The sequence below is a fragment of the Crinia signifera genome, chromosome 7 (assembly GCF_055691185.1).
Source record: "Crinia signifera chromosome 7, ASM5569118v1, whole genome shotgun sequence".
NCBI classification, from domain to species: domain Eukaryota; kingdom Metazoa; phylum Chordata; class Amphibia; order Anura; family Myobatrachidae; genus Crinia; species Crinia signifera.
The window spans coordinates 158,501,878-158,528,051 of NC_139223.1; the positions used below are offsets into that span (position 1 = coordinate 158,501,878).

General features: G+C 48.0%; 2 protein-coding genes across 3 annotated transcripts in view; one reads left to right on the forward strand and one right to left on the reverse strand.

Annotated features, from left to right (window-relative positions):
• ALS2 (alsin Rho guanine nucleotide exchange factor ALS2) overlaps positions 1-2,184 on the reverse strand; it is a 149,021-nt gene extending 146,837 nt beyond the window's left edge. For both annotated transcript variants that reach the window (XM_083154087.1, XM_083154088.1), the window contains exon 1: positions 2,034-2,184. The gene's annotated coding sequence lies outside the window, so the exon portion shown is untranslated. The remainder of the gene's footprint in view (positions 1-2,033) is intronic.
• Positions 2,185-2,252: 68 nt separating this feature from the next.
• Positions 2,253-26,174, forward strand: part of CDK15 (cyclin dependent kinase 15) — a 185,744-nt gene continuing 161,822 nt past the window's right edge. Inside the window, exon 1 of the mRNA XM_083154091.1 lies at positions 2,253-2,357. Coding sequence (XP_083010217.1) covers positions 2,349-2,357 — 9 coding nt within the window. The 5' untranslated portion in view covers positions 2,253-2,348. The remainder of the gene's footprint in view (positions 2,358-26,174) is intronic.

A 26,174-nucleotide genomic window follows, 5' to 3' on the forward strand; every position in this document is an offset into this window, starting at 1 on the left:
ACCACATAACCAGCCAAAGCATGCCAGGGGGACACAAGGTATGCAAGGGGGGCACAGTATATTTACTTAAAAAAAAAAAAAAAGTAAAATGTATCAATAAAAAAAATCTTATGCAGCCCATACACTTCTGCGATCGGATTCGATGTCCATCGGAGCCGATCGCATCTTGTGGCACACTTCTGCCACCACCGCTGACTAACCCCCGCCGCCCGCTAGTGTTACTTCTTGCGCTCTAATGTGACATGATTCCAGAAAGTGGGGACTAAGTAAAAACCGGGCATCCCCCCTTAAGGGGCGTATGCAAATGAGGTCGCGGCTTATGCTCATTTTCACAGCGTCTATTCTACTAGATTGGGGGGTCTCCCAACTGCCACCCCCCGCAGCGGGACAATGCCTGCCGCGGGTGGGACAGCGGGACAGGACCCGAAAATCGGGACTGTCCCGCTGTAATCGTGACAGTTGGGAGGTATGTGCCCGGACCGGGTGTGGATCAGTTGGTCACCAGCAAGTTGTTAGACAGTCATTATGTCTACACCATTAGGTCGACATGCATTTAGGTTGACATTCAGGAAGGTGTACATGAGTTTAGGTCGACAGTCAAAAGGTCGACGTAGGGTTTGTCAAAAAAAAATTTTTTTTAACCCGAATGTCGACACAGTCGACATGGACACAGGTCAAAGTGCACCGCTGCACTCGCCATGCTTCGGGCTCGGCACACTATTTTATTCTCCCATCATGCCCTAGTGGATGGTAGAGCATGAAATACCACCTGTCGGCACATGACGGCCCAAAAAACTGTGAAAAACCCCATGTTGACTTTTGACTGTCGCCCTAACCCATGTCGACCTTCCTGCATGTCTACCTAGACACGTTGACCTAATGACTGTCTTGCTGGTGACCCAATGACCGTATCCCGCCCAGACCACACAGGCAGGATTGATTCTTTCTCACATCCTCTCCTTGGTAACAGGTGTCACAAGCATCCCTCCCCCTCAGCGTTCCAGGGTGCTGTCTGGTTTTGGTTTTTACCCATACCCCAGTAGGTGTGGGAACCACTGTGTTCTATACAGAAGTCACCACAGCACACCTGTGTATTAGGTGAGAGGTGAGCAGTACCCTCTGGTGTCACCAGGGCAGTGGGGAGAGTGGGCAGCACAATCACGTGTCACCGAGGCAGGGGTAAAGAGGGCAGCACCCACAAGTTTAGAGATGGGGGGGGGGGGGCACAGCACCCACTGGTGTGCAGCACAGGTGAGGAGTGAGCAGGAAGTGGGGGGGGGGGGGGGGGGTTAGGAAGTGAGAGGACAGCACCCACAGGTGTACATGGGGGGGGGGGGGCACAGCACACATTGGTGTACAGGCGGAGAGAGGGCAGTGCCCACAGGTGTAGGGGGGGGTTTATGAAGTGAGAGGACAGCACCCACAGGTGTACATGGGGGGGGGGGGGGCACAGCACACATTGGTGTACAGGGGGAGAGAGGGCAGCACCCACAAGTGTACATGGTGGGGCAGCACCTGCTGATGTACAGGGCTGAGGGAAGAGTATAGCACCCACAAGAGACATGGGGGGGGGGGGGGGGGGGAGGAGAGGACAGCACCCATAGGTGTACATGGGGGGGGGGGGGCACTGCACACATTAGTGTACAGGGGAAGAGGGGTCAGCACCCACAAGCGTACATGGTGGGGGAGCACCTACTGATGTACAGGGCTGAGGGAAGAGTATAGCACCCACAAGAGACATGGGGGGGAGGGGGGGAGCACAGCATTGGTGTACAGGGGGCAGCACCACAGGTGTCCCGGGAGGAGAGTGGGCAGCAGCCACAGGTGTACGGGGGTAGGCGATAAGGACCCACTAGATGTCCCTGTGTTACGGCAGGCTGCCGTCTACCACAGGACGTACAACATGTGACGGCTCATTCTACTTGTCGCCTCCCGCCTTCCCCAATAACGCAGCAGCGTCCAGGTACCAGCTGGTGACAATGTCGAACCCTATTAGGAGGCCGAATTCTCCAGTCCCCCAGCGCCCGCCTTACCTGACAGGAACCCCGGCGGCTGCTCTCCAGTACCATCCTCTGACTGACAGCGCTGGTCAGCTGACGGTGAAGGCGGGGCCAGAAGGGGGGTCTGACAGGGGGAGTAGTTAGGGAGGAGACTGCGAGCCACAAGGAGGGGCGGGGAAGCGCAGCGATGGGAGGGGTTTAGGTAAAGGGCGTGCCCGTGCGCTCCCGGAAGTGCGTCTTGTGTAAGGGAGAGTTTAGTGAAATAAGGTGGCCGGGGAGGGTCAGACATAGGTTGGCGTTTCCATACCTGCTATTTGTTGAAGAAGTCGTTACCGTGCTGCGTGTTACATGGCGGCGGTGAGTCTCCAACCTGTTGGTTACTGACAGTGGACGAGACGTTATACAGTATGTTCCCCTGGTTCACCGAGGACTCGTAGCGCAATGTTACGCATATGTGCTAAGCCCATGTATAGTTTTTCATAATACCCACAGTTGCCTAATGACTGTCGCTCATACTTGCCTACCTGACCCTCTCCTGGAGGACACAATGCTCTGTTCCTGGACTTTCCTGGTGATATAAGATCGCCATCACCTGTGGGGAGCAAGGTAACTGATAAGAAAGGTGTTTCACCACAGGTGATGGCAATCCCACATCACCAGGGAAGTCCAGGGACAGACCATTTCTTCTTCAGGGTTCCTGGGTCCACAGGGTTGTAGGCAGATCCGAAGGACCGGGCGCCAATTCTCCAAAGCTTTAGGCTTCTCTTCATGCCTGGCTCCTTATAACCCTGCCTCCATGCTAGGATACTCAGTTTTTTGCTGGTGCCTGCAGGTGCGCCAGTACTTTCCTCCTAGGATTTCCTGTAAACAATCCCAAGATTTTAACTTTTTATGTTTAATTTTTCTATTTTTACACTGAGTGAGTAGCACTGGTAGTCATGGTGACTACAGCGCTATCGCTCCAGCACCCTCACCGGCATCCATTACCTCCTGTCACCCCGTGTACACAGGCAGAGTTTGTGGTGCCCAGCTGGGCACCACAAACTTCCAGGGAGTGTCCGGACCACGGGAGGGTAGGAAGAAATCTGGTCTTGTTCCGTCCAGGCAGATGTTGCACTTGGGAGCTCTGTTAGACTCCGAAGTCCAGAGAATAATACTCCCTCTGGAAAAGAGCCAGCAGCTGCAGGCCAAGATTGTACACTTCCTTCACCTCCGAAGAGTTACAATACACTAGGCCATGCAGATTCTGGGCCTGTTGGTATCGACATTCGACATGGTAGAATGGGCGCATTTTCATTCTCGTACGCTACAGAGATTGATTCTAACCAGGTTGGATGGTTGTCCTCAGTCCATATGTTCCCAGACAATGAGTCTCACCACGGAAGTCCGGGCTTCACTGAGGTGGTGGCTTGTCGAGACTCCCCTTCAGTTGGGAAGGCTATTTTGTATTCCGCTATGGGTACACCATGGACGCAAGTCTGCAAGGAGCAGTAGTAGAATACCGATCCTTGCAAGGAAAATGGTCTCTGGAAGAATCCAGGTTGCCAATAAACATCTTGGAGCTGCGAGCCATCTTCAATGCCCTCCAGCTGGCACAGCATCTGTTGCAGGGCAGACCACTTCAGATTCGGTCAGACATGAGGGAGGTATCCAGGATCTTCCAGTGGGCCGAGTGCCACGTGCCAGCCATCTCAGCAGTGTTCCTTCTGGGAGTTCTAAATTGGGAGGCCAACTTCCTAAGTCACCAGGACGTTCACTCAAGAGGAGAGAGAGTGCTCACTACATCCCGAGGTGTTTTGGCAGATAGCCAAAAGATGGGGCACTCTGGATTTGGATCTGATTACATCTCGACACAACAAGATGCCACTGTTTGGCTCCAGAGATCCTCAGGTGGCATTCACGGACGCTCTGTCCATACAGTGGAACATTTGTCTTTCATACACTTATCCACCAGGAAGGGGGAAGCCTAATCCTGGTGGCCCAGGAGACATTGGTATTCATCTAGTTCATCTGTCGGCTGCTCCTCTCTTTCTGTTACCACTACGACAGGATCTGCTCAGTCAAGGTCCTTGTCTGCACCCAGATCTGAAGAGACTAGCTGTGATGGTGTGGCTTTTGAGACAGCCATCTTAAGAAGGAAGGGCTTCTGTGAGACTTGTGAGGTTGCAAAAACAATGTTTCAGACTCGGAAGCTGGCTTCAGCACAAATTTACTATAGTATAGAATAGAATCAACTTTATTGGCCATGTGTGCTTGCGCACACTAGGAATTCTCTGCGGATTTACAGTGCAGCATCAAGCAGGGATGGGGGGAGAGAGGACATTGCATACATTACATTGAGGACATTACATGTAGGGAACACATGCCCACCGAGCTGCCCAGCGCCTAGGCAGCCATCAACGGCGCCACTGGTCGCTGCACCAGGCAAGTAACATTGGAGCAAAGACACAGGGTTACATACAGTAGCTGAGAGCATAATTCCTTTGCAGCCATTTGCGGCGCCAACTTGTAGGCCTAAACAGGCCATCTTCCTGGGGGGGGGGGGAGGGGGCAGACAGAGTTACTGGGGCTGCAGTTGGGCACTCCCTGGGCTGAGTTCCACACCGCTGCCACCGGTAGGCTGATCCTACCTCCTCCTACCTTGTGGGGGGGGGGGGGGGGGGCACCTCCCGGTGTGTGACATAGGTGGGTGCCGATGAAGGGGGGGGGGGGGCGAGCTGTGCGCCGGGTCCTATGCCACGTTGTGGGCCTCTGGAGCTGAGCGCCGGGGGCTGTGGTGACACGTGCGGCCGATCCTATGCCGCGTCCAGGGCCGGGTCCCCCTCCTCCTCGATACTTCCTCAGTGCGGGTGCGGGGGCCGTGGCTGTGTCCAGGCTGGGGGGTGGCGATGCGGTGTCCAGGGGGGGGGGTGGCGATGCCCTGACTGACTGTGCCCCCCAGGTCCCCCACCTACCCGTCTCCTCAGTGCCAGGGCATTGCGGGTGCTGTGGCGGTGCCCTGTCTCGGCCGGGGGGGGCTTCTTCTCTGCCTTCTCCCCGTCAAGCTCCCCCGTCCACGGGGCGCCCTTTCTCCGGGGGCCAATGAGGGAAGCTCCGGTGGACAGGAGCTCGCAAGCTTGCGACCATCCTGGGCCCCCACCGGAAGTACAAGTATAGGGTGTTTCACTCCTATTTTTCTTGGTGCAAAGCAAGAACGTATGACACCAAGCAGTTTAAGTGGAAAGAGTGCTCTGTGCCTGGCGTCCCTTAGAGTGCAGGTCTCCGCACTGTCAGTCTGGTTCCAGAAACAATTGGCTACATTACCAGATGTACACACATTTTTTCAGAGGGTTCTCAGGATTCAGCCCCCGTTTATACCTCCTGTAGCTCCTTGGGATCTATCAGTGGTTCTGGAAGCTCTTTCAGAACCGCCATTTGAGCCCTTAGCTTCTGTGGAGTTGAAGTGGCTCACTGCCAAGGTGTTTTTCTGATGGCTATTGCCTCAGCTAGGAGGGTATCAGATTTGGGAGCTTTTTTATGCCGTTCCCCATTTCTGGTATTCCATTAAAACGTGGCCTTCCTGTGGACAAAACCTTCCTACCTCCCAAAGGTAGTTTCATAATTTCATGTCAATCAAGAAATAGTGGTGTCAGCACTAAATTCCTCAAATCTGTCCAAGAAAGAGAGATCTCTGGATGTTGTACGGGCCCTTAAAGTCTATGTGCAGCGTACGGAATCTATTAGCAGTTCAGATTCCCTGTTTATACTGTATGGATTTCACAATAGAGGGAGGCCTGCTCACAAGCAGTCTTTGGCTCGCTGGATCGGGATGGCGATCACACAGGCTTATGAAAAGGCTAACGTACCTTTGCCTTCTTCAGTCTCTGCCCATTCCAAGAGGTCAGTTGGTCCATCGTGGGCTGCTCGGCGTGGTGCTTCCACTGAACAGCTGTGTATGGCAGCAACGTGGTACTCGGTCCACACGTTTTTGAGGTTCTATGCTTTTAATACGGGTGCCAAGTTTTACTGGCCCCTCAGGCATTTACCCACCCTTGACTTATTGCTTTGGGACATCCCCGATGTTATCTCTGTGGGATCCAGGAACCCTGAAGAATAAAATGGTAATTATGGTAAAACCTACCTCCGATTAACTCCCCTTCTTCGCGGTCACTGGGTCCACAGCGTGCCCACCCTAGTACGCCTGATGTATATGGGGTATAGGACTTGGTCGTTGGTCCTCTTTATGAGTGAATATATACCATGCCTATACCTGTATTTTTTCTTCTGTCCTCTTCTGCTTCCTGCTGGGGCTTATTAAATAGACTGACTATCCTAGCATGGGGGCGGGGTTATACTGGAGAGGAGCCAGGCATGATGGGAAGCCTAAAGCTTTGGAGAATTGGTGCCCAGTCCTCCGGATCCACCTACAACCTCGATGTTAACCCTGTGGGCCCAGGAACCTCAAAGAAACGGAGTTTACAAAGGTAGGTTTTACCATAACTCCCATTTTTCTCCCCCATGGAGAGGGTCAGGTAGGCAAGTATGCTATCACTTTATTGCAGACTGGGCCTACATCTGAGGTGGCACCATGCCCGTGGCAGCTTCTATTGACGTTTGCCTGTCTGTGACTCTATGGAAATGCCGCAACATAGCCCTTCCCCGGCGCACATCTGTGTGTCCAAATAACCACTGTAATACCGCCTGGTGCATCCCAATGTGCGAGCCCATGATCATAACCACTGTAATACCGCCTGGTGTGTCCCAATGTGTGAGCCCAAGGTCATAAACGCTGTAATACCACCTGGTGCGTCCAATGTGCGAGCCCATGGTCATAAACGCTGTAATACCACCTGGTGCGTCCAATGTGCGAGCCTGTGATCATAACAGCTGTAACATGGACGGTGTAATGGTTAGCAATACTGCCTCACAGCACTGAGGTCACGGGTCCAATTCCAACCATGGCCCTAACTGTGTGGAGTTTGTATATTCTCCCTGTGCTTGCGTGGGTCTCCTCCGGGTACTCCGGTTTTCCCCAACAATCCAAAAAATATACTGGTAAGTTAATTGGCGGTACAGCAAGGATATGAATAATTTAATGATTGACATGGATATGTTTTGTGATTGACATAATAGGAAAACATAACGATCAATTTGACTTGTGCACTAAATGGAAATTAACAGATTTTTTGGTACGCATTTAGCGTACTGGGCTATTCTCCGTAGTGAAATCGCATCGCATGCCGCGTTATAGTAGCATGTGATGCGCGCAATGCGATGTCCATAGAAAGTGCAGAGGACTGCTTGGACAATGAAATATCGCATCTCAGTGCACCAAATTCGATGCGATATTTCATTGTACAAGCACCCATGAGATGTGATGGTGCTTACAATGAGATGTGATGTGTGCATAGTATGAGATGTGATGGGTGCTTACAATTTTAATCACCTATGCCATCGTTTAGTGTCACCCCCAGTATAAATGCCATCCCGAAGCGTCGGCGTGGAGTTGATTTTATATAGTGTGGCGAGCCCCGTGAGGGGATGCGGAATACATGTAAAGTAATCCGCATCCCCTCCCGGTGTGCGTTGCGCGCGCCACGCTTCGGGCTCACTGCGCTCGCCACACTATATTAAAATTAGCTCCACGCCGACGTGGATAGTGGGGGTATACGCCGCCGCTCGCCACACTTCGGGGTGGCGTGGATAGTGCTGGTGTTTTAGGAACACATTCACACCTGCAAATTCATACAGCTGATACAGTAATGACGACATGTGTTTAACTAATAACTAATTTACTGAAATAATTTGATTAATAGGCATAAATAATTCAGAACAATTAAAATATAACAAGTTTAAAATCAGAAATACAAATGATTAAAGAACAAGAATAATAAAAAGAACAAGAATTATACATTAAAACATGGATTAATCGACCTTTGGGAGGAGCTTCAGGGCCTCAATGATACGAAGGAAAGGGTCCTCAGCTCCCAAAGTTTTGTGCCACATAAACTCTGTTAAGTATGACTGGAGCTCATGCCACGCAGTGCCTCTTTGGCGCTTATTCCGCCACTTGCATGCACCCCAAAGTCGTTCCACGTTTTGGATGTGGACCCCTGTAGCCGGATCAATAAAATTGAACCGGTGGTTAACCGTAAAGTGACGATATCCAGCCAGTTCAAGTTGGGCGGTAGAATATGCCCTCCAGCAGTCTGTATATATCGTCATGCCAGGCTCTATATTCTGCTGGATGGAGTCCATTAATGTTGTGGCATCACGCCTGGGCACCATTTGTAGAAAGCACTGGCCGGTCTCACGGCAGATCCCTCCAAATATCCACTGTTGTGGAAGAATGCGGCCAGCATTGTTCTTCCTTTTAACAAAAAGGGTCTCATCCACTTCGACGATCCTCCATGGGGCTGTGCCATTATGTCCAGGGCACATGCCTCACGCATCCAGCGATTATACAGCACAGCCGTCTTCTTGGATATGTCCAGCTGCTGGCTGCAGTATTCAATAGATGTCAGCTCCTGGGACCATGAATAAATAAATTGCAGCATGGTGAGATACAAAAGCGGCAGCCTGGAAACCAGTGTGCTGCTCTGAGGCTGACCTTCAGCCAACACACCTTCACATGGCAGCGCCACATAGACTCCTTGAAAGAAAGGCGCAATTCTAAGACTGGAAAAAGGCGACAGCCTCCGTCTGCGGCAGCGAGAACACATTAATAGCTCCAGCCATCTTGATCGATAACCATGAAAAAGCAAATAATCTTCACAAATCACCAGCAGCTCTGAGGTACACTTCTTCTCACGACAGAATATCACCTCAGAGTGATTTCTCTGAGAGGATCTGATGGGGCGAGAATGACAGGGAGCGGGAACGGGATAATCGCATCGCATGCTACTACTATACTTGATGCGATGCAATGCGATTTCACTACGTTTGCGTAACCCCCACATAACCTCCAGTAGTGTTCCCTGAGTACTCACCTCTTCAGGCAGCCTATCATATTCCAGAGCCCCCACATAACCTCCAGTAGCGTTCCCTGAGTACTCACCTCTTCAGGCAGCCTATCATATTCCAGAACCCCCACACAACCTCCAGTAGTGTTCCCTGAGTACTCACCTCTTCAGGCAGCCTATCATATTCAGGAACCCCCACACAACCTCCAGTAGTGTTCCCTGAATACTCACCTCTTCAGGCAGTCTATCATATTCCAGAACCCCCACACCAACCTCCAGTAGTGTTCCCTGAGTACTCACCTCTTCAGACAGCCTATCATATTCAGGAACCCCCACACAACCTCCAGTAGTGTTCCCTGAGAACTCACCTCTTCAGGCAGCCTATCATATTCCAGAACCCCCCCACAACCTCCAGTAGTGTTCCCTGAGTACTCACCTCTTCAGGCAGCCTATCATATTCCAGAACCCCCACATAACCTCCAGTAGTGTTCCCTGAGTACTCACCTCTTCAGGCAGCCTATCATATTCCAGAACTCCCACACAACCTCCAGTAGCGTTCCCTGAATACTCACCTCTTCAGGCAGCCTATCATATTCCAGAACCCCCACACAACCTCCAGTAGCGTTCCCTGAGTACTCACCTCTTCAGGCAGCCTATCATATTCCAGAACCCCCACATTACCTCCAGTAGTGTTCCCTGAGTACTCACCTCTTCAGGCAGCCTATCATATTCCAGAACCCCCCCACAACCTCCAGTAGTGTTCCCTGAGTACTCACCTCTTCAGGCAGCCTATCATATTCCAGAACCCCCACATAACCTCCAGTAGTGTTCCCTGATTACTCACCTCTTCAGGCAGCCTATCATATTCCAGAACTCCCACACAACCTCCAGTAGCGTTCCCTGAATACTCACCTCTTCAGGCAGCCTATCATATTCCAGAACTCCCACACAACCTCCAGTAGCGTTCCTTGAGTACTCACCTCTTCAGGCAGCCTATCATATTCAAGAACCCCCACACTACCTCCAGTAGTGTTCCCTGAGTACTCACCTCTTCAGGCAGCCTATCGTATTCCGGAACCCCCACACAACCTCCAGTAGCGTTCCCTGGGTACTCACCTCTTCAGGCAGCCTATCATATTCCGGAACCCCCACATAATCTCCAGTAGGGTTCCCTGAGTACTCACCTCTTCAGGCAGCCTATCATATTCCAGAACCCCCACATAACCTCCAGTAGCGTTCCCTGAGTACTCACCTCTTCAGGCAGCCTATCATGTTCCGGAACCCCCACACAACCTCCAGTAGCGTTCCCTGAGTACTCACCTCTTCAGGCAGCCTATCATATTCCAGAACCCCCACACAACCTCCAGTAGCGTTCCCTGAGTACTCACCTCTTCAGGCAGCCTATCATATTCCAGAACCCCCACATTACCTCCAGTAGCGTTCCCTGAGTACTCACCTCTTCAGGCAGCCTATCATATTTTGGAACCCCCACACAACCTCCAGTAGCGTTCCCTGAGTACTCACTTCTTCAGGCAGCTTATCATATTCCAGAACCCCCACATATCCTCCAGTAGTGTTCCCTGAGTACTCACCTCTTCTGGTAGCCTATCATATTCCGGAACCCCCTCCAACCTCCAGTAGTGTTCCCTGAGTACTCACCTCTTCAGGCAGCTTATCATATTCCGGAGCCCCCACATAACCTCCAGTAGCGTTCCCTGAGTACTCACCTCTTCAGGCAGCCTATCATATTCCAGAACCCCCACATTACCTCCAGTAGTGTTCCCTGAGTACTCACCTCTTCAGGCAGCCTATCATATTCCAGAACCCCCCCACAACCTCCAGTAGTGTTCCCTGAGTACTCACCTCTTCAGGCAGCCTATCATATTCCAGAACCCCCACATAACCTCCAGTAGTGTTCCCTGAGTACTCACTTCTTCAGGCAGCCTATCATATTCCAGAACTCCCACACAACCTCCAGTAGCGTTCCCTGAGTACTCACCTCTTCAGGCAGCCTATCATATTCCAGAACCCCCACACAAAACCTCCAGTAGCGTTCCCTGAGTACTCACCTCTTCAGGCAGCCTATCATATTCCGGAACCCCCACACAACCTCCAGTAGCGTTCCCTGAATACTCACCTCTTCAGGCAGCCTATCATATTCCAGAACCCCCACACAACCTCCAGTAGCGTTCCCTGAGTACTCACCTCTTCAGGCAGCCTATCATATTCCAGAACCCCCACACAACCTCCAGTAGCGTTCCCTGAGTACTCACCTCTTCAGGCAGCCTATTATATTCCAGAACCCCCACATAACCTCCAGTAGCGTTCTCTGAGTACTCACCTCTTCAGGCAGCCTATCATATTCCAGAACCCCCACATAACCTCCAGTAGCGTTCCCTGAGTACTCACCTCTTCAGGCAGCCTATCATATTCCGGAACCCCCACATAACCTCCAGTAGTGTTCCCTGAGTACTCACCTCTTCAGGCAGACTATCATATTCCAGAACCCCCACATAACCTCCAGTAGTGTTCCCTGAGTACTCACCTCTTCAGGCAGCCTATCATATTCCAGAACCCCCACACAACCTCCAGTAGCGTTCCCTGAGTACTCACCTCTTCAGGCAGCCTATCATATTCCAGAACCCCCACATAACCTCCAGTAGCGTTCCCTGAGTACTCACCTCTTTAGGCAGCCTATCATATTCCAGAGCCCCCACACAACCTCCAGTAGCGTTCCCTGAGTACTAACCTCTTCAGGCAGCCTATCATATTCCGGAAACCCCACATAACCTCCAATAGCGTTCCCTGGGTACTCACCTCTTCAGGCAGCCTATCATATTCCAGAGCCCCCTGTCACACGTAGCCGCGACGGAGCGCGGCGGGTACAGTACTCACCCGTCCGCGCCCGCCGCCGGCTAGCGTGTGCAGTCTGCGGTGTGCGGGTAGCGGCAGCTCTGGGTAGGGATGGCAGCAGTAGTGGTGCCGGGAGGCCGGCGTCGCCATCTTGGTTAAGGGCAGGAGACAGATTGGCCCAGAGTGGAGGTTCCCTCCTCATCCTGTGCTGACAGCCAATGGCAGCCATCCCCTGGGGATATAGGGGATCTGCCTAGGCTGTTCAGTGTCAGTGCAATGAGTCTTTGGAGTCATTCACAACTCCTAGCTGATTCCCGGATCCTGGCTCTTTCTCTCCTGACTCTGGTGCCTTGCTCCCTGCATCTTGCTACAAGGAAGTTTTCTCCTGACACCAATGCTGCAAGTCCTACCTAGTGCTTGTTCCTGCTTGTGTCCCAGAATTACCCTGCACAGCTTTCCGCTGTCCTCCTTCATACAACTCATTCATTCCATCATCTTTCAGTCATCCGGATCCATTTCTTCTGTCATCAAATCAACCTCCTTCCGGATCCTCATCTATGTACTCTGGCTCACCAAGTATACGTTTCCAGATTTCCCTGCCCGTTATTAGTATTGTGCTGGACTCTATTTAATTTATTCCAACTGTCACTTAAAGAAGTATTTGAGTGAAGTTTATCATTTATGAAATCAGTTATTAAACCTGCACGTTTCAATCCTACTCCTCCTGGTCCGTCTCCGGTTCCTGTGCACCACACGACTCCATCCAGCCCTTTAGCCGTGACAGTTTGCACTGACCCGATGGAATCGGGTGAAGCACAGGCCTCCATGACGGATGTTCTTCAAGGCATCATGGCTCGATTGGAACAAGTAGAGACTACCCAGCGTCAAGTGGCTCAATTTCTCCAGACCTTATCATCACCTCAGGCGGCTCCTTCAGTTTCAGCAGCACCAACCTCCGGAGCTTCGGCCTCTGCTGCTCCCCCTGGGCCAGCTGCTCCTCACCATCTACACCTGTCAACCCCCAGTAAATATGACGGGTCCCCGAGGGGGTGTCGAGGATTCCTGAATCAATGTGACGTCCATTTTACCCTCCAGCCTTCCAATTTCCCCTCTCCCAAGACTCGGGTGGCTTACATCGTGTCCCTACTGGCGGGTCCAGCCCTGGAGTGGGTGTCCCCCCTTTGGGAGCGTGCGGATCCCATCCTCAATAACTATGAAGAATTTGTGGCCTCCTTCCGTCGCATCTTCGACGAGCCTGGCGGAGTGTCCTCCGCAGCCACGGAGATCCTAAGGATTCGTCAGGGCAGTCGCCCAGTGGGACAATATGTCGTACAATTTCAAACCCTGGCTTCCGAACTCAGATGGAACGAAGAGGCTCTCGTTTCTGCCTTCTGGAACGGCCTAGCCGGGCGCATCAAGGACGAGTTAGCAACTCGCGATTCTCCTTCCACCCTGGCTGAACTCATTTCATTATGTAACAAAGTCGATCTGCGACTCCAAGAACGCCAACTTGAGAGGAATCGCTCGGATCGCCTTCGCCCTCGATTTGCTTCCAATGTCGCACCAGCCTCCAAACCAACCCCGCCTCCTGCGGTGTCAACAGATGAGCCCATGCAAATCAACCGCTCCCGTCTCTCTCTCGAAGAGAAGTCCCGAAGACGGCGAGAGAATCTATGCATGTACTGTGGCTCCTCAGCTCACTTATTGGCTTCCTGCCCGCTGCGGCCGGGAAACGACCGCTCCTAATCTCCCCGAGGGAGGTCCGATTAGGAGTCTTGCTTCCATCTCCCTCTTCTTCTGATTCCACCATTCCGGTTACCCTTGTGTGTCCCCAAGGGAGAAAAAGAGTTCAGGCCCTATTGGACTCTGGAGCAGCTGGAAACTTCCTTTCTTCTTCTTTTGTCACCCAACATGCCCTTCCTGTGCAACCCCTGGATCACTCGCTGGTCCTCACTGCAGTGGATGGGAGTCGAATTCGTAGTGGACAAATCACCCATCAGACCACCCCGGTGACACTGCTCATAGGAGCTCTACATCAAGAGACCCTCGAATTCTTCATTCTTCCACAGTCCTCACACCAAATGGTCCTGGGCCTTCCCTGGCTCTCCAAACATAACCCACACATCGATTGGACCAATATGGAGGTCAAGGCCTGGGGAACAGATTGCCAGTCTACTTGCATTCCTCAGATCCTTCCGGTCTACCAGACCCATCCACAACGTGAGGATAACTGTCCTTCATCCTCTTCAGCTCCACCCTTGTCGATACCCGCACCATATCGTTCATTTACAGATGTATTCAGTAAAGGTGGTGCCGACACCCTGCCTCCTCACCGTCCTTGGGACTGCCCGATAGAGCTGGTGGCCGGGAAATTCCCTCCTCGTGGCCGCATCTATCACCTGTCGCTACCTGAGACTGAGGCCATGTCCTCGTACATTCAAGAGAACTTAACCAAAGGTTTCATTCGACCATCTACTTCTCCGGCCGGGGCCGGGTTTTTCTTTGTGAAAAAGAAGGATGGCGGTCTTCGGCCATGTATCGACTATAGGGGCCTGAACGATATCACCATTAAAAACCGCTATCCCTTACCCCTTATCGCAGAACTATTCGACAAGATCAGAGGGGCAGCAATCTTTACTAAATTGGACCTGCGAGGGGCCTACAATTTGATCCGGATCCGTCCAGGTGACGAGTGGAAGACGGCTTTTAACACGCGCGACGGCCACTATGAATACCTGGTGATGCCCTTCGGCCTTTGTAACGCCCCCGCCGTCTTCCAACAGTTTGTAAATGATATCTTTCGGGACTTGCTGTACCATTCCATCGTAGTCTATCTAGACGATATACTCATCTTCTCTCCAAATCTTCAACTTCACAGACAGACAGTGTCCGAAGTCCTACGACGTCTTCGCCAAAATCAACTGTTCTGCAAGTTGGAAAAGTGCGTTTTTGAGGTCACGTCCATTCCATTCTTGGGTCACATTCTCTCCGCCACTGGGATAGAAATGGACCCAGAGAAGGTGAGAGCCATCCAAGACTGGGCAGCCCCCACAACACTCAAAGGAATTCAGAGATTCCTAGGGTTCTCAAACTATTACCGGCGATTTATCCGGAACTTCTCTACTATCGCTGCTCCCCTCACTGCTCTCACTTGCAAGGGAGCTGATCCAAGCCGATGGTCGCCAGAAGCATCCTCTGCCTTCCAGCAGTTAAAGAGAGCATTCATGACGGCACCTATCCTCCTCCAACCAGACCCCGACAGGCCCTTCATTCTCGAGGTGGACGCATCCTCGGAAGGGATCGGGGCCATCTTGTCACAAAAAGGTGAGGATCAAGAATTACACCCTTGTGCCTTCCTCTCCAAAAAATTCCTCCCAGCAGAGAGGAATTACCCCATCGGGGAACAGGAGTTGCTTGCAGTCAAAACTGCGTTAGAGGAGTGGCGATACCTTCTGGAGGGGGCACGGCATAAGATCACCGTGTATTCAGACCACAAAAATCTGTCCTTTCTTAAACAGGCTCAGTGCCTTACTGCCCGCCAAGCCCGTTGGGCCATGTTTTTTGAACGCTTTGATTTCCAAATTAAATTCCGACCTGGAACCACGAATACTAAGGCAGACGCTCTATCCCGCTCCTTTGAGACGACCTCTGACCTAGAGACACCTCCTCGTCCAATCCTCGATCCGCTGGTCTTCGCCCAAGTAACCGTACAGCCATCTCCTCCTCCAGGTAAAACGTTCGTTCCCCCCGAACTCCGCAAGAAAATATTGTCATGGGCACATTCTTCCCGCTTCGCAGGGCACGCAGGAGCACAAAAGACCTTGATGTTCCTATCACGTTCTTATTGGTGGCCAACCATCCGCCACGACGTAACCAACTTCGTCGCCTCTTGTGTAAGATGTGCTCAGCATAAGGTGCCCAGAACAACTCCCGCTGGTCCTCTCCGCCCTCTAACCATTCCCACAGAACCATGGACCCATCTGTCAATGGACTTCATTTGCGAACTACCTCCCTCAAAAGGTCATACCGCAATCTGGGTAGTGGTCGACCGATTCTCGAAAATGGTCCATTTTTTCCCACTAAAAGGTCTCCCCTCTGCTCCAGTACTGGCTCAGCTATTTATCTCAACCATTTTTAAACTTCACGGACTGCCCAAAGAGATTGTATCCGACCGCGGAGTACAGTTCGTTGCAAAGTTCTGGAGAGCTCTCTGTGCCGCGGTACAGGTCAAACTCAAGTTTTCCACTGCCTTTCATCCCCAGACCAATGGCCAGACAGAACGGGTGAATCAAGACTTGGAGGCCTTTATCCGACTGTTTGTCTCGTCGTCCCAAGATGACTGGGTGGATCTTCTCCCGTGGGCAGAATATATGCATAACAACTCCTATCACTCTTCCTCCGGAACCACCCCCTTCTTTACAGTATTCGGCAAACATCCACGATCTCCGGATTTCTCAGAATTATCCTCTTCCGAAGTTCCTGCAGCAACCACTTCATTACAACGCTTTGCTAAAATCTGGTCGGATGTCCACACCGCTCTTCTCAAATCTTCCGCCCAATACAAGAGGATGGCAGACAGGAAAAGAAGGGCAGCGCCCAGATTGAAAGTCGGAGACCGGGTATGGCTGTCTACCCGCCATATACGCCTCCGTCTGCCCTCTATGAAGCTGGCTCCCCGGTTCATTGGGCCATACCCTATCATCCAAGTCATTAATCCTGTCGCTTATAGACTTCAACTTCCTCCTTCCCTAAGGATTTCGAATTCCTTCCATGTGTCCCTCCTCAAGCCTTTAAGGTTGAACTCTTATCAAAAGAAGATTCCCAAACCGCCCAAGATTAACTCCGAAAGTGGGGCTGAATTCGAGGTAAGACGCATTATAGACTCTCGTTGCCGCAATTCTCGTACCCAGTATCTGGTGGAATGGGTTGGGTTTGGTCCCGAAGAGAACTCTTGGGTGAATTCCATTGATTTGCACGCTCCAAAACTGGTAAAGCAATTTCTCCAGAGAAATCCGCACAAGGCCCATAGGCGCCCTGGGGTCACCCTGAAAAGGGGGGGTACTGTCACACGTAGCCGCGACGGAGCGCGGCGGGTACAGTACTCACCCGTCCGCGCCCGCTGCCGGCTAGCGTGTGCAGGCTCCGGTCTGCGGTGTGCGGGTAGCGGCAGCTCTGGGTAGGGATGGCAGCAGTAGTGGTGCCGGGAGGCCGGCGTCGCCATCTTGGTTAAGGGCAGGAGACAGATTGGCCCAGAGTGGAGGTTCCCTCCTCATCCTGTGCTGACAGCCAATGGCAGCCATCCCCTGGGGATATAGGGGATCTGCCTAGGCTGTTCAGTGTCAGTGCAATGAGTCTTTGGAGTCATTCACAACTCCTAGCTGATTCCCGGATCCTGGCTCTTTCTCTCCTGACTCTGGTGCCTTGCTCCCTGCATCTTGCTACAAGGAAGTTTTCTCCTGACACCAATGCTGCAAGTCCTACCTAGTGCTTGTTCCTGCTTGTGTCCCAGAATTACCCTGCACAGCTTTCCGCTGTCCTCCTTCATACAACTCATTCATTCCATCATCTTTCAGTCATCCGGATCCATTTCTTCTGTCATCAAATCAACCTCCTTCCGGATCCTCATCTATGTACTCTGGCTCACCAAGTATACGTTTCCAGATTTCCCTGCCCGTTATTAGTATTGTGCTGGACTCTATTTAATTTATTCCAACTGTCACTTAAAGAAGTATTTGAGTGAAGTTTATCATTTATGAAATCAGTTATTAAACCTGCACGTTTCAATCCTACTCCTCCTGGTCCGTCTCCGGTTCCTGTGCACCACACGACTCCATCCAGCCCTTTAGCCGTGACACCCCCACACAACCTCCAGTAGCGTTCCCTGAGTACTCACCTCTTCAGGCAGCCTATCATATTCCAGAACCCCCACATAACCTCCAGTAGCGTTCCCTGAGTACTCACCTCTTCAGGCAGCCTATCATATTCCAGAGCCCCCACACAACCTCCAGTAGCGTTCCCTGAGTACTCACCTCTTCAGACAGCCTATCATATTCCGGAAACCCCACATAACCTCCAATAGCGTTCCCTGAGTACTCACCTCTTCAGGCAGCCTATCATATTCCGGAACCCCACATAACCTCCAGTAGCGTTCCCTGAGTACTCACCTCTTCAGGCAGCCTATCATATTCCGGAACCCCACATAACCTCCAATAGCGTTCCCTGAGTACTCACCTCTTCAGGCAGCCTATCATATTCAGGAACCTCCTTATTACCTCCAGCATCAGTCATATCTAATTGCATCCCGTCAGGACTGTCCTGTAATCTGGTGGGACTTCCATGCTATGGAATCCTATCCTTATGTATCCCTCCTATTATCCCTATAGACTGTAAGCCTGTGAGCAGGGCCCTCCTACCTCTATATGAGATGGTTTCTGCATCCCATCAGGACTGTCCTGTAATCTGGTGGGACTGCCATGCTATGGAATCCTATCCTTATGTATCCCTCCTATTATCCCTATAGATTGTAAGCCTGTGAGCAGGGCCCTCCTACCTCTATAGGAGATGGTTTCTGCATCCCATCAGGACTGTCCTGTAATCTGGTGGGACTGCCATGCTATGGAATCCTATCCTTATGTATCCATCCTATTATCCCTATAGACTGTAAGCCTGTGAGCAGGGCCCTCCTACCTCTATATGAGATGGTTTCTGCATCCCATCAGGACTGTCCTGTAATCTGGTGGGACTGCCATGCTATGGAATCCTATCCTTATGTATCCATCCTATTATCCCTATAGACTGTAAGCCTGTGAGCAGGGCCCTCCTACCTCTATGTGAGATGGTTTCTGCATCCCATCAGGACTGTCCTGTAATCTGGTGGGACTGCCATGCTATGGAATCCTATCCTTATGTATCCATCCTATTATCCCTATAGACTGTAAGCCTGTGAGCAGGGCCCTCCTACCTCTATATGAGATGGTTTCTGCATCCCATCAGGACTTTCCTGTAATCTGGTGGGACTGACATGCTATGGAATCCTATCCTTATGTATCCCTCCTATTATCCCTATAGACTGTAAACCTGTGAGCAGGGCCCTCCTACCTCTATATGAGATGGTTTCTGCATCCTATAAGGACTGTCCTGTAATCTGGTGGGACTGCCATGCTATGGAATCCTATCATTATATATCCCTCCTATTATCCCTATAGAGTGTAAGCCTGCGAGCAGGGCCCTCCTTCCTCTATATGAGATGGTTTCTGCATCCCATCAGGACTGTCCTGTAATCTGGTGGGACTGTCATGCTATGGAATCCTATCATTATATATCCCTCCTATTATCCCTATAGACTGTAAACCTGAGAGCAGGGCCCTCCTACCACTATATGAGATGGTTTCTGCATCCCGTCAGGACTGTCCTGTAATCTGGTGGGTCTGCCATGCTATGGAATCCTATTCTTATGTATCCCTCCTATTATCCCTATAGACTGTAAGCTTGTGAGCAGGGCCCTCCTACCTCTATATGAGATGGTTTCTGCATCCCATCAGGACTGTCCTGTAATCTGGTGGGACTGCCATGCTATGGAATCCTATCCTTATGTATCCCTCCTATTATCCCTATAGATTGTAAGCCTGTGAGCAGGGCCCTCCTACCTCTATATGAGATGGTTTCTGCATCCCGTCAGGACTGTCCTCTAATCTGGTGGGACTGCCATGCTATGGAATCCTATCATTATATATCCCTCCTATTATCCCTATAGACTGTAAGCTTGTGAGCAGGGCCCTCCTACCTCTATATGAGATGGTTTCTGCATCCCGTCAGGACTGTCCTGTAATCTGGTGGGACTGCCATGCTGTGGAATCCTTTCATTATATATCCCTCCTATTATCCCTATAGACTGTAAGCCTGAGAGCAGGGCCCTCCTACCTCTATATGAGATGGTTTCTGCATCCCATCAGGACTGTCCTGTAATCTGGTGGGACTGCCATGCTATGGAATCCTATCCTTATGTGTCCCTCCTATTATCCCTACAGATTGTAAGCTTGCGAGCAGGGCCCTCCTACCTCCATGTCGGTTTGTTATTACCCAGTTTGTCTCCAATTGTAAAGCACAATGGAATATGACATGGCCAGATGAGGTGCAGGTTTGGCAAAGGCTCCGACCAGGCTGAGGCTTAGCGGTATATGTACTAAAATGGGAGATCTATTGAGGGTGGGATGTTGCCCATAGCAACCAATCACATTTTATCTATTATCTTCTAGAAGGTGCTAAATAAATAAATAAAAAGTAGAATCTGATTGGTTGCTATGGGCAACATCCCCCTTAGAGACTGGCTGGTGCAGGCCTGGCTGCTGTGTGTTGCTAGAGTTCCAGGCTCAGTATATCCTGTGTACGTGACATGTGACACGCCCCATCACCCATGTACAGGCATACTGCTTCCAGGATGTAGACTTGCATGTTGACATTATCATCGGTCTGTTTGTAGAAACATATACAGTATATTATTTTTTCCTTGTGCAAGCGCCCATACAATACAAAGTGAGTTATTTGAATGTGTGGCTAAAAGAATTAAAACCATATAAAATTCATTTTGATTGGGCTGAGAATTTGATTGTGCTGCCTATTTTCAACCAATGCATGGAAAAGTGTTACATTTGGTTTCTGGGACATTACTAGGTAGGTGCCTGTCATGCACTGTACACTGCGTAGATGCCCTGAGGGCAGATCCGGATGCCATCTCCATGTGCCAGGCATCCACTAAGATGTTAGTGGTGTGCAGAGCTTATACCATGCAATCTCCTGACTTCCACCTTGGCAAGGCAGGTTCCTAGTGTGAGGAGGTGACTAAGCTGTAGCAGGTGCTGCTCTGCTTCTGGCCGGGAACAAGAGGTCTCTTCGCTCACTCACTCTGGGTCGTGCTGAAGGGGTGGAGGTGGTGGACTCAGCGCGGAGTAAGGGATGTTGCCAGAAAGTGTCTTCAGGACGTTTTGGTCTTGTCCTGGGAAAGCCAGGTATGAGGAGCTGAAAGTTAGGCACTTAGGATGTAGCATTGATGTTCGTCCTGGGTGTAAGGAGCAGAGGTGAAATCAACCAGAGCAAGGGACAGCACACACAGCACTTCATAGGGGACAGATGCTGCCTTTGCTGCTGCCGCTACAGCACTGCCTGAACACTGTTATCTCCCCTTCTCTGGCAGCTTGAAAGGGGTTGTAGCAAAAGTATCATGTCTGCAGGAGTTGGTAGCTTTTTCTGTTTTAGAACGGAAGAGCTGATACACTATCTCTGTGTTGGTCCATTTTGCTTCTGCCATCTTCCCTGCATTGTGCATGTGCTCTAAGTTCTTTATTTTATTACTATTATTATTGAAGTAATAGAGTCCTAGGGTAGTCATGACTAGGGTGGTGTGTGTGTGTGTGCATAATGTGTAAGAGACACTACTACTCTGTGGCATAATTTGCAAGGGACAATACTACTCTGTGGCATAATGTATAGATGCACTACTAGTCTATGGCATAATGTGCAAGGGGCACTACTATTCTGTGACATAATGTGTAAGATACACTACTACTTTGTGGCATAATGTATAAGGGGCACTACTTCTCTGTAGCATAATGCGCAAGGGACAATACTACTCTGTGGCATAATGTGTAGAGGCACTACTAGTCTATGGCAAAATGTGCAAGGGGAACTACTATTCTGTGACATAATGTGCAAGAGGCACTACTACTTTAGTGTAACCTGTAAAGGACCACACCCACTTCTATTTTATTATGGGGGAGGGGAAAGCAAAATGTTTATTTACGGATCTGTCTGGGCTGTCTTGAAGGTGCAAAAATCCTTCAGCCTTTAAGTAGTTCTACAATAATTATAATTTATTTCCATACATGTATATAGAAAAAGTGCAACAAGTAGGCGATGTGGTAGGGAACCACATAGAGATGAAAGGTCTGCCTGTGAGGTCCATATTTAGGGATAGGCTGCAGCCTCGGGACTCCAACCATAAAGAAGCAGGACCATATGCTATTTTACTGTTGCATTCTAACATCACATTTCTACCTCAAGGCTCTCCCAGTAGCACAGACACCGGTATAGATAGGAGTAACAAGTGCGTAGAAAATAATAAAGATCTGCAATTAGAAATTGTCACTGGGGAATCATCCAGAACAGCAGATTAGTGTCCCGGGTTTGGGCTTACGTAACAATGCTATACAATATCACAGGCACCCTACACTGACAATGCACGTAGATGATTAGGGAATCTAGCTAGGTGGGATGTGATTCAACATAGTATAATAGTAGCATAGTAATATAGTAACATAGTAATATAGTAGCATAGTAGTATAGTAGCATAGTAGTATAGTAATATAGTAACATAGTAATATAGTAGCATAGTAATATAGTAGTATAGTAATATAGTAGTATAGTAACATAGTAATATAGTAGCATAGTAATATAGTAGCATAGTAATATAGTAGCATAGTAATATAGTAGCATAGTAATATAGTAGCATAGTAATATAGTAGCATAGTATTATAGTAGCATAGTAATATAGTAACATAGTAATATAGTAGCATAGTAATATAGTAGCATAGTAATATAGTAGCATAGTAATATAGTAATGTAGTAGCATAGTAATATAGTAGCATAGTAATATAGTAATGTAGTAGCATAGTAATATAGTAATGTAGTAGCATAGTAATTTAGTAGCATAGTAATATAGTAGCATAGTAATATAGTAGCATAGTAATATAGTAGCATTGTAATATAGTAGCATAGTAATATAGTAATATAGTAGCATAGTAATATAGTAATGTAGTAGCATAGTAATGTAGTAGCATAGTAATATAGTAGCATAGTAATATAGTAGCATAGTATTATAGTAGCATAGTAATATAGTAACATAGTAATATAGTAGCATAGTAATATAGTAGCATAGTAATATAGTAATGTAGTAGCATAGTAATATAGTAGCATAGTAATATAGTAGCATAGTAATATAGTAATGTAGTAGCATAGTAATATAGTAATGTAGTAGCATAGTAATTTAGTAGCATAGTAATATAGTAGCATAGTAATATAGTAGCATAGTAATATAGTAGCATAGTAATATAGTAGCATAGTATTATAGTAGCATAGTAATATAGTAACATAGTAATATAGTAGCATAGTAATATAGTAGCATAGTAATATAGTAATGTAGTAGCATAGTAATATAGTAGCATAGTAATATAGTAGCATAGTAATATAGTAATGTAGTAGCATAGTAATATAGTAATGTAGTAGCATAGTAATATAGTAGCATAGTAATATAGTAGCATTGTAATATAGTAGCATAGTAATATAGTAATATAGTAGCATAGTAATATAGTAATGTAGTAGCATAGTAATATAGTAGCATAGCAATATAGTAATGTAGTAGCATAGTAATATAGTAGCATAGTAATATAGTAGCATAGTAATATAGTAGCATAGTACTATAGTAGCATAGTAATATAGTAGCATAGTAATATAGTAATATAGTAGCATAGTAATATAGTAGCATAGTAATATAGTAGCATAGTAATATAGTAGCATAGTAATATAGTAATATAGTAGCATAGTAATATAGTAGCATAGTAATATAGTAGCATAGTAATATAGTAGCATAGTAATATAGTAGCATAGTAATATAGTAGCATAGTAATATAGTAGCATAGTAATATAGTAGCATAGTAATATAGTAGCATAGTAATATAGTAATATAGTAGCATAGTAATATAGTAATGTAGTAGCATAGTAATATAGTAATGTAGTAGCATAGTAATTTAGTAGCATAGTAATATAGTAGCATAGTAATATAGTAGCATTGTAATATAGTAGCATAGTAATATAGTAATATAGTAGCATAGTAATATAGTAATGTAGTAGCATAGTAATATAGTAGCATAGCAATATAGTAATGTAGTAGCATAGTAATATAGTAGCATAGTAATATAGTAGCATAGTAATATAGTAGCATAGTACTATAGTAGCATAGTAATATAGTAGCATAGTAATATAGTAATATAGTAGCATAGTAATATAGTAGCATAGTAATATAGTAGCATAGTAATATAGTAGCATAGTAATATAGTAATATAGTAGCATAGTAATATAGTAGCATAGTAATATAGTAGCATAGTAATATAGTAGCATAGTAATATAGTAGCATAGTAATATAGTAGCATAGTAGCATAGTAATATAGTAGCATAGTAATATAGTAGCATAGTAATATAGTAGCATAGTAATATAGTAATATAGTAGCATAGTAATATAGTAGCATATTAATATAGGCCCTTATTCTGGTTGGTGCGGTAATGTCCGCGTGCGGTCGGTCCGCCAATGTTTTGTGTCTGCGCATGTGCAGAGGCGTATCTGCGCATGAGCGAACGGGAGGCACGTCCAAATACCGCATGAAATGTGTACACTACGAACAGGGGGTGGAGAGGGGCGTGAAGGGCTGTTTGGGCTCATTACCATATGTTTACACCCCGCCTTTCATGGGCGTTCCCATGAAAACGCTGGGCGTACGTATGGTAATGCGGTCGTGACGCACGTGTAGGGGGCGGACATATGACATTGCCGGATGTCAGCTGCCCGCCCAGATCCCTGCTTTTGCACGGAGAAATGCCTGTGTGGTCTGAGGTTGCGGGAGCTGCCTGACCACTCGGTCCTGCATTCGATGGTCTGCGACCATCGAATGATGGGGGAGGTTCCCTGAGATGGAGGAGGTGTATTCCATGAGAAATACACTTGCGGTCCTAGCATAGTAATAATGTAGAATAGTGATATAGTAACATAGTAATACTGTATAGTAACATAGTAATATAGTAGCATAGTAATATAGTAATACTGTATAGTAACATAGTAATATAGTAACATAGTAATATAGTAGCATAGTAATATAGTAACATAGTAATATAGTAGCATAGTAATATGTTACTATATTACTATGTTACTATACATAGTAATATCGTGACCCGTACCCACTTGAATGGTTGTTTTTTCAGATCCTACCTGCTGCGGGTAGGATCTGAGAAATGACCTAACGATCCGCGAGGCTACATATTGGAACGGAATTGGATCTGAAATGCTCTGAAAGGGCCCAAAACATGCCCAATTTACATACAATCGGTCGAGATTGTATCTAAATTGGGTCATTTTGGGCCAAATCGTTCTTATGTGTACCCCACATTATTCATATCTACAGGATTCCTTTTGTGGCCAAAAACGCATCCAGTAATGATATAAATTCAGTAACAGTAGTTGCTGTAACCACCCCACCGGCAATGAGTTCCAGAATGTTACTGCTCTAATTGTGAAGAATCCTCTTCTTAATTTAGTACGGAATTAATTTTCCTTGAGTCTCAGTACATGCCGCGTGTCCTAAGTATAGGCCTGTTACTGACCAATCATCTCCCAGTTCCATATGATTCTCAATCCTGTATATGAACATACCAATCATATCACCTCTCATCCTCAGTACATGCCGCGTGTCCTAAGTATAGGCCTGTTACTGACCAATCATCTCCCAGTTCCATATGATTCTCAATCCTGTATATGAACATACCAATCATATCACCTCTCATCCTCAGTACATGCCGCGTGTCCTAAGTATAGGCCTGTTACTGACCAATCATCTCCCAGTTCCATATGATTCTCAATCCTGTATTTGAAGATAGAAAAGAAAAAAGGAGTAGTGCGTGTGCTGTGTCAGCAGCTGGCATCGGGTAGTCACTCCTTATATATTGCACTAAAGAAGAAAAGGGTGCCAGCGCTGGCTGAAATGATGCAAGACGATTCAAAAACTATATAGGTTTATTAATTAAAAATAATAATAATATTAAACAATATTACAGAAATATAAAAATATATATAAAAATAAATCATAAAATTAAACTAAAATATTGAACTTTTCCAACTGTATATGCAATGAATTTCATATTACCATTCCCTGCGGGTATACTGGTTTGTGGGTCTGGGAGCAAATAGGGGTGATGCTGTCATCCAAAATTTTGCAGAGATGTCTCCCACAGATCCCTGAATGTATTCTTCTGTATATGTACATAGTAATCATATCACTTCTCAGCCTCCGTTTCTCCAGTGATAACATATTCAGCCTGGTTAACCTATCTTTGTATTTTAGTGATTTGAGACCTTTTACTAGCTTAGTCGCCCTTCTCAGTAGCGCACGCAGGGGGGTTTCTGAGTACCCAGAAACCCCCCAGGAATCTAAGGGCCCTAGATTGAAAGCTGAGAGTCCCCTCTTTCCATGGGTATAACAATTTTTAAAATCGGCCCTAGGGAACCGGAGATATCTGACTTCAAAGCAGTGGTCCCCATCCAAGCCTGTTAATTGCTTTTCCC